Here is a 9,951-nt window from a genome sequence, read left to right on the forward strand (position 1 = left end):
AGAATAAGGAACAAAATACCCATGAAAGGATGTAAGTACAGAGACAAAATTTAGAGCTAAGATGAAAGGATGGACTATCCAGAGACTACCCCATCCGGGGATCCATCCCATTATCAGCCACCAAACCCAGATACTAATGCACATGCCAGCAAGATTCTGCTGAAGGCAACGGTTCTTACTTACAAGCCTTAAAATCTGAATTCAATCCCAGGATTCATGTGGCAAGAGAGAAACAACAGCCAGAAGTTATCCTCTGACCTTCATTTGCACTAGGGCACATGGGCCATGAAATAAATAAATAAATAAATAAAGTAATAGTCAAGTGATTTAAAAGGATTCCTACTTGGAACCCATAAGCTGAAAAGATATTAACAGCATATGTACAAGCAAAAGGTTATGACTAGGAATGACACTCCAGCACACTCCAGCATAAGCTAGGGGCAATCACAATAGCAAATAATCCAACAATAGGCTGACTGACCCTCCATTTGAAAACTCAATGAAGAGCAATTTAAATAAGGAGGATTATTTAGGGACCCACAAAATATAGTTCAGTTGCAAGAGTATTTATCTGCCTAGCATTCAGGAAGCCCTGGGTCTAGCATCATAAAATAGGTATGGAAGCAGACTTGGGGTCTGGGGAGATGGGAGCAGGAGAATTAGTTGTTCAAGATCATTTGCGGCTATTTAGATAGTTGGAGGTCAGCCTGGGTTACATGAGACACTATCTTTAAAGAAAAAGTTATCTGTGGTCTGGAAATTTAGTTCAGTGGAAGAGTACTTGCCAAACATGTACAGGCTCCAGCAATATTAATATCAAAAAGTTGACCTAGCTATGTCTTCACTTTTAATATGATGCTCTAACTAGAGTCACATCAGTTTATAACAGTATGAAGACATTTAAACTACACCAGACAATGGAAACAATTCTGTACAACTTGAAGGGCGGGGGGAAGAAAATATATTATTGGTTTTTAAAACATTACTCCTAAAAAAAATGTAGCTTTCTTGTGACTCTTTGGCTTGTTTTGAGATTTTTTTGGTTTACCTTTTTTTTTTTTTTTGTAATCTTTTTGTAAATGTCTATAACATGTAAAGTATGACTAGACAAACATATAAATCTAAGTGCATACACAAGAACACACATGTGGGTAGGCAAAGAACACACTTGCATAGAAATGTTTCACTGACAGTGGTCCTTGATTTCAGAATGGACGATATTTACTAAGGATCCTGAAACCCACTCTACAGGGGGAACAGGAGGCTTGCTTGGGCCCAAACCAATTCTCTTAGCCTTTTTCCTATGTTTTCACTGACACCATAAAAGACTCTGCAGTGCTGAAGTTCTAACTGTAGTTCTTAAAGCTAAGTTTAAAGTAAGAGGTTCAAGATATTAAGAATAACAGATTAAAACACTAGTTATTTCAAAACATTTAATTTCTACATAATAATATATGATTTTTCTTGCTGTTGGCAATGAGCTGTTTGCACATGTAAATTCGCCATGTACAATGACATAATGAATGCATTCATCTAGTAAACTTTATAACTGAATCAGACCAACACAAGCTCCCATTCAGCCCCTCTTTACTCAGTACCATTAAGAAAGTAGCCCCTCCTCTGCGAACGGGTAAGCTATCAAGTCACAACCAACCTATATTTACTTCTTATGTTTGGCATATGCGTAGTTTGAATATAACATGTACCCACAGACCCTGTGTTGGGCCCCCAGCTAGATGTACTGTTTTGGGAAGCTCTACAACCTTTAGGAATGGGAGTCTCACGGGAGCAAGGAAGTCACTGAGGGTAGGGCTTCAAGTTTTATAACCTGACCCTGCTACCTCTTCCCACTACCTGAGAGCCACTTACCTTGAGCATTGAGATCAAATAAACCTCTTCTCTCTGATGCTGCTTCTTTTCAGTTATTTTGTCACAGTAAAAGGAAAAGAATAAAATATACAAAGGAAAAGAATGTGATCAAAATTTACCATATGAACAGTAAAGGGATCCTGGCGATTCAACATTGGCAGAAAGTATGGCCAGGCAGTGCTCTTGCTTCGTTTCGCATAGTCAAAGAAAATACTGACACGCTGGTGATTTTCCTAAAAGAAAACCAAGCACATGATTATATACTGCTTCTCACTGCTTACTGTATATTCCTTAATACGTATTTTTTCTACTGTACATATATAATTTGTCTCTGTCATTGTTAGATAACAGTGGCAAGAACTTGAAAAAACTGGTCACATATCCAGAGTCAAGAGAATAAATTAAAGCATGTGTGCTAGTGTTCAACTCACTTTCTTCACTAATAAAGTTCAGGATTCCCTACCTAGGTATGATATACCATCATCAGTAGGCAGGTCTTCCTGGCTCAACTTACATAACCTAGGTAATCCCTCGCAAACATGTCCACAGGCAAAAATGATCCAGATATCCCCTCATTGAGACTACCTTCCCAGGTGATTACAGAATGTATCAAGTTAACAATTAAAACTAACCTAAATAAATAAATAACAAAAAAATTTTAAAAAAACACCATCACAATAACATGAAGTATACTGTATGTATATCAAACTTCATACACAAGCAACTACAGAACACTAACAAAGAAAGCATTAGTAAATTTCATAAAGGAACATATTTTCAAAATACGATAATTAACTGGAGAGATGGCTCAGTGGGTAAGAGCATGTTCCACATGGTGGGTATGACTGTGCCGTAAAACAGGGGTTCAATTCCCAGCACTAGCTTGGAAGTTCATAACTCCAGTCCCAGAAAAGCAATACTCTCTGGCCTCCACTGGCACCAGGCACCACATGGTACACAGACATACATGCAAGCAAAATAAAACAAATAAATATTTTATGTATACATATATATAAATGTGTATGTGTGTGTATGTGTGTACGTGTACATATATATAATATATATATGAATGGTATTTATATATATATATAATATATATATGAATGATAATTACATATATTGTTGAGGTTTGCCCACCCCATTTTGTTCCATGCCTGCCAGCTATTTCATATTGTTGCTATGCCTGCCAGTCATTGACACAAAAAAATAACTGAACTCAGAACAAGGCCATGCTGATCACAGAAAGAGAAGGGAGTTGGAAGGGGGGAAGGACAGAGAAGTGAAGAGGAAAGGAAGAAGAAAGGAATGGGAAACAGGGGGAGGAAAGGACAAAGACAGAGACAGACAGACTAAAGTTAAGCTGGCTAAGATGGCACACACTTTTCATCCCAGCATTCACCAGATTCAGGCACGACCATCTAGAATTTGAAGCTAATTTGGGCTATAAAGCAAGATCCTGCCTAAATTAAACAAAACAAAAAGTAATCACTAGACTAAGATCCAGGTACGTTTGACTCACTCCTAGACTAAGATCCAGGTATGTTTGACTCACTCCTGTAATCTCAGTACTCAGAATGCTGAGCAGAGAACTGCCATGAATTCAAGGCTACACATTGAAATCTCAACCAGATACAAAAGGACCCTTCTCAAAAAGCCAAAAAATAACAACAAAATTAGACACAAAATAATTTTTTACCATGCAAAAAAAAAAAAAAACATAAGCATAGACAAAATTAAAATACAAACAAATATACTACTCATGATGAATTCTGCAAATTTATGGAAGAAGCAAACAACTTGGGACTGGAGAGAGAGATGGCTGCTAATAATCCACAGGACAATTCCAGTTCCATTGATTCAAACAACCTGTTCTGGCCTCTGCAGTCATATAAGTGTTGCACAAACATACAAGCAAAACACCCATATACATAAAATAAAATAAAATTAAATTAAATGGACCTAAACAAGACAGAAATAAAAAGTAGACAAAGTAAAATAATTCAAAGATAGTAGTTAAAAAGTTCTCTTTAAAAATATCAGAAAATATTCAACTTCATGTATCATTTCCAATAAGGAAAAAATGAAACCACCTGACAATGTCCTCTGCCAGCAGGGCTGCAGAGAAACACTCTTCACATTTGCTGCTAGTGAGAATCCGAAGTACAACACTGGACCATCTCGTAACACAAATATAAATGCAGCTATCCTTTACCTAGCAGTGCAACTTCTGAAAATTGTATTATGAACAAAATTTGAAAGAATATTTGTACAAGGTTACTCTTTGCCTCATTATACTTGAAAATGAAGCCTTTCGAGCTGTTATTACTATAAAGTATAAAACAGTAAAGTCCCCAAAGGAATATACTTACCTGCAGCATATCATCTACCATGGTTAGTATGTACTGCACTGTCTGTTCTTTGGAGATGTGTGTCATCAGATTTATAAACGTTTTAGCACACTGAAAAACATCAAATTAATGTTGTTGTTATTCTTTTTTTTAACTTTGAAACAGCATCTCACTATGTAGCCCTGGCTGTCCTAGTCCTCTATGTAGAAGAGGCTGGCCACAAGCTCAGAGATTCCCTTGTCTTTTCCTCCCAAGTACTGGAATTTAAAAAAAAAAAAAAAAAAGCACCACTACACCAGCACATTCTTTTCTTTTCTTTTTTTTTTTTTTACAATTTTAATATAAAAATTCTATAAAATATTATTTGTTTCATAGAACAAGACAGAAATGCTATTAGATAGTCAATTATAGAAAATGTGTACTTTTTATACACATTACAATGAGACCCGAGGACTTCACCATGACTTGTGTCAGATTTTTGACTGTTTATAATGATAAGCTTTAAAATAGTTGCTGGTTTTAAGGATACTCACCTAGCTATTATCACTCTTGATTACTCAGGACAGCATAACATCTTATAGACAAAGTCTAAAAAGGATTCTAAAATATATTTATTCATTATTTTTGAGATTAACTTGGAAGCAAAACACTCAAGAGTGCCAGAGATGCAATCAAAAAGCCTTGGTTTACTATACCCTACAGCATATCAACAATATGGATCTCTCTGGAACCCAATAAAAATTGGAACCAAAACCATGGTGCCTAAGAATTTTCCTAAGACATTATAATAGTCTGACCTGTACTTAGACTCTCACCCAGGCATAGCTCTGCATCAGAAAATGTGGTAGACAGTCGAATAGCATCTTATTTGGGAACCGGGTTCTAAACTCAGCATGTAAGTCAAATAAAGCACAATTAAAACTGTTTCAGATAAGCCTTTTAAATCATCCCAAAAAGTATGGCTTTGAATAAGTAGCACAGTTCAGTAACAAGTTTGGAGTCACAGTTTGAAAACCTTTGCCTACTCTAAGGCAGAACAGATTGACAAGATTCTATTCAGTACCCACTCATTCAGTAAGTCCTCCACGTAGGAAGCAACAAGAAAATGATATCAAAGTCATACTCTTCCAGAATTTACTATATCTAATGTGTGTGTGTGCACACGTGTGTGCGTGTGTATGGTGTGTCTGAGATATGCACACGTACATATGTACACATATATACATATATATACACACACATATATACATCCATACTATCTGTCTGGAATATACATATATTCCATGGACAGATAGTACACACACTATAGGGAACAGAATTTTTGAATAACATAGCATGAAGTGGAAATTTCTGGTTTCTTTGGAAACTGTTATGTCATATGATGTTTTTCTGGAAACTATCTTGTGAGAGGTCTCATGATGCTTTTTCTGGAAGCTGTCTTGTAAGAGGATGTTTTACTGAAGCAGACACATGAGAGGGCATATCATATTTTGCTGGATCAAGTACTCAGAGAGAATATAAATATAACCCCACAGACAGTAAGAGAATGCTCTTGCATTGCTACACCTTGCACACTTTGCTGGTCTCTGCTAGCTTCACCGGTCTTCATTAGACAGACGTGTAACACTTTGCTGGTCTCTGCTAGCTTCACCGGTCTTCATTAGACGCGTAACACTTTGCTGGTCTTCACGGGTCTTCGTTACATGGAGAGGGATGCACCATAGAACATCTCATGGTGTTTTGACTGATTCTTGCTACTTCTACTGTCTCAATTAGATGGAACCTTGCAGTTTCTGCTGGAAAAAGCTGTTGCTACTGACATGTGTTTGGTATTTGCTATTGGACTGGACTTCCGCTACTGATTTATGTTTGGGGTTTGCTATTGGACTGGACTGCTGGTATCCTGACAACAAAGAGTGGATTGACTCATCCTAAAAAAAACTATTTCTAAACAGATCCACAAGCCCCTTTTCCTATAAGCCTTCTTAGGCTAGAAGGGAGGTTGAAGTGTTCTAGAACCCTAAGTAAAAGTAGGTTTAGAAAAATCTAAGCATACCATAGCATTTCTAAAATAACCTTTACAATACTGTCAAAGTTAAAAATAAAAATACTTAATTTAGTTAAACATTAAACTATAATCTCTTAGCAAAAAATAAATTTCACATATAATGCTCAATAAAATTTTTTTAATATACCGCCATTTTGTTTGATTAACAGCAGGTGCTGATTTCATGGCATTAACATAAAATGCCCACCACACCAGATACTGGAACCCAAAAGAACTAGTTTACTCCTTTAATGAGGATCTTCACACATTAAGACCTTTCCCCACTCTTATAGTGACAATACAGTGATTCATACAGTGCTGGCAGGCATGAAAAATTGGGGTCAATCAAGAGGGAATCTTTATAATGTATATCAAAAACCTTATAAATGTTTAAATTATGTGATCAACAATTATACTTATAGAACTTAGTATCAGGCAATTATTAATATTGTTCACCTCAAAACTCCTTGTAATGGGGAAAAAAACAGAAATTACCAAAGTATGTAAAGTATTGGTTTCAAGCATTTTATGATTCACCCACTTAAAAGATAACTCTAGATTTTTGTTTTGACACAGAACTTCTTCCAAGGAGAAAACAGAGCTTCTCCTCAGAAATTCTTTTCCTTTCAAACCTTTAAATAAATTCACAGTCTTCAGCAGAGCTATGTAGCTCTAGCTGTCCTGGAACTCAGTATATATGAGATCTCATAGAGATCTGCCTAATTCTGCCTCTTGAATGGGGCAAGTAAAGGCAAGTGCCACTGTGCCCAGCTCAGAATGACTTTTAAAAGCCATTATTTGCATTAGCAAGAGTGTAGGCTGAAACAATGTCTTGAGACTGAAGTGAAAGCACTAAGTGATAACAGAGATCTCTTGAACAGAAAAACTATCCTGTTAAATAATACTTTTTTTATAGTTGTTTAATAATTACAAAAGCAGATCAACTACATAAATATCTTAAATTATCATACATGAAAAGCTCTAAAACAATTTAAAAAGAAACAATGAATAGAAACCCATCTTTGATATAAATATGGCAAATTATCAATGGATGTATCTATATAGAGACGGTATGAGGCAGAACAAGAGTTTAGCATACATGATGTCCAGCACCACCACCTCTTTAAGAAGGAAAAAAAATTTAAGTTTGTGTATATATAAGTGTGTGTAGAGAGTGTGAATAGTAAGAGGGAAGGAAAGGGAGGGAGAAAGGGGGCAATACCAAAATATTTTAGATTACAATACTGTGGACTCATAAAAGCTCAGAGTAGTTATAAATATTTAATGAGAAAAAATGTATGTCCCACATAATCAAAGTAATAGGATGCCCCTTTCAGCTACAAATTCAAATATTTTACTTATATTAAGCTTTTCTTTTTTTTTTTTTTTTTTTGGTTTTTCGAGACAAGGTTTCTCTGTGTAGTCCTGGCTGTCCTGGAACTCACTTTGTAGACCAGGCTGGCCTCGAACTCAGAAATCCGCCTGCCTCTGCCTCCCGACTGCTGGGATTAAAGGCATGCACCACCACGCCCGGTTCATAAGCTTTTCAAATATTACTACTGATAATGTAATATAAAAAAAAAATTTACTAACAAGTTTGAAAACTATATATTTCAAAAAAGTGCTTTCCATTCCACAAACTCTAAGGGTATTCATCTGAGCTTAGTTGTACAAGCACATAACCACAGCCACGCAAAAGCTAGGAGGACTGTAGGTTCAAGACGAGCCTGGACTACAGTGTGAGTTCAAGGTTAGTCTGAGCAACTTAGTAAAATCTTATCTCCAAAAAGAAAATAAAATTTTAAAGTAAAAAAAGGAAGTGGGGGGGAAGACTGGAGAGAGGGCTCAGAGGTTAAGAACATTTATTGCTCTTGAAAAAGACCCAGGTTTCACTCCTAGGACCCACATAGCAACTTAACTGTTTGTAACTCAGGGGATCCAACATCCTCATCTGGGCTCCTCCATGGAACCATGCACACATGAATGCACTGTACTTACATGCAGGCATAACACTCATACACATAAAATAAGATAAACCTTTTTTTAAAGGTTTAAAAAGAGGCCTAGAATATAGTGTGATTGTAGAAAACTTACATGGGCATGTTTAACCCTCAGTACTGCAAAAAGTAAAGAAAACAGAAGGAATTCAAGACTGTAATAAAGAGATTGCTATAATGGCATAGCACTGCAGTTCCAGGTTATTTTGTAGGAAGATCACAAACTGGAGGCCAGCCAGCTAAGCACAATTTAACAGAATCTTGCCTCCTAATAATAAAGGCTGGGATATAGCTCACTGGTACAGCACTTGCCTAAGCAAGCAAAAAACTAATGGGTTTTATCCCTAACATGGCAAAAAGTAGTTAGTACTAATGTTAATAACATACATACAATATCTACATAGTCATGAAACGTTTTCTAGCATTTTAATTTTTATGTTGCGGTTTGAGACTGGAAGGTGAATTCATGGTCTTTCCTGTACACGCTAACTAGGTACTCTAACACCTGAGCTACACCCCAAGCCTTTCCAGACTTTATAATGATAGGGACGAAAGTGCTCATTATAAAAGGATTACCTGGCTGCCTTCAGTTTGAAGCATCTCTTGCTTGTCCTCGGAACTTCTTTTCATTTCAAACCTTTGAATAAATTCACAATCTTCAGCAGAAATCATCTGCCCCCTAGAAAGTAAGAATGAATTATTCTGTTCAATAAGTCCTGAGCAGCCACTGTGAGAAACACAGAAATTCGAAATACTTTTCCTTCCTCCTTGGTGTGTTCTAGAAAATTACAAGAGGCCACTGTTTTGTACTAGGTTCCTGTATTGGTCCCCATAGAACTAAAGAGTCTAACATAACCAGAAAAGATAGCAGACTAATTTCCCAAACCACGTAGTGTCAATGGGCAGAGTAAAGAGCACCCTGTGCTTAAATCCTAACCAAAAAAACCAAACCTGACTAACCTAACCATAACCAATTCTACTATTCTGGCTCTCCATCCCCACCTTAGGACAATAATTTAGACATGAGGAATGAACTTTCTGATCTTTATGCTTGCCTTACCCATTAAACTATCCTCCTGTGGTCAGTCCATCAGAAAACACTCCATTTTATGGAAAAGTATTCCCTGACTGTAGAAACACAAAGGAAACTAGTAAACATCTTTTAACTCAATAAAATTTGTCTTTTGATAGTTATAAGGGGCAAATGCTAAGTGCTATCTAAGAGCCTTGTCATTATCCAAAAGTTTAGCTCTACCACTTAGTGACTGACTCCATGTAGTCTGGATTAATTTATCTAAGCAAAAGAACAAGAACCACATTACTTTTGAAGGGCTTGTATAAAGGACAGGACTACATAATCAAGACTCAACTAATACAGCACCTGGCCCACTGCAAGGATTCAATAAAATGTCACCTCTTTTACTCAAAGTCTCACCCTTAATTTCTCCCTATCCCAAGCCCAACATATTTTCTTGACCTTCAAACTCATTACACCCAAAGCCACTTTACAGTCAAGTTCTACAGTCATTTCCTGACATTTTTTTTTCTTCCAGTTGAGAATACAGACATCGTCCTTCTCTGAAAAATAACCTAGCCGGGCGTGGTGGCGCACGCCTTTAATCCCAGCACTTGGGAGGCAGAGGCAGGCGGATTTCTGAGTTCGAGGCCAGCCTGGTCTACAGAGTGAGTT

General features: G+C 36.8%; 1 protein-coding gene across 2 annotated transcripts in view; it reads right to left on the minus strand.

The window, feature by feature from the left end:
- Atp6v1h (ATPase H+ transporting V1 subunit H) overlaps positions 1-9,951 on the minus strand; it is a 71,635-nt gene that overhangs the window by 55,434 nt on the left and 6,250 nt on the right. For both annotated transcript variants that reach the window (XM_021221917.2, XM_021221916.1), the window contains exons 3-5: positions 8,838-8,940; positions 4,239-4,328; positions 1,989-2,102 (exon numbers count right to left, since the gene is read on the minus strand). In XM_021221917.2, coding sequence (XP_021077576.1) covers positions 1,989-2,102; positions 4,239-4,328; positions 8,838-8,940 — 307 coding nt within the window. The remainder of the gene's footprint in view (positions 1-1,988; positions 2,103-4,238; positions 4,329-8,837; positions 8,941-9,951) is intronic.

Source organism: Mus pahari, chromosome 22, assembly GCF_900095145.1.
Source record: "Mus pahari chromosome 22, PAHARI_EIJ_v1.1, whole genome shotgun sequence".
Taxonomy (NCBI): Eukaryota; Metazoa; Chordata; class Mammalia; order Rodentia; family Muridae; genus Mus; species Mus pahari.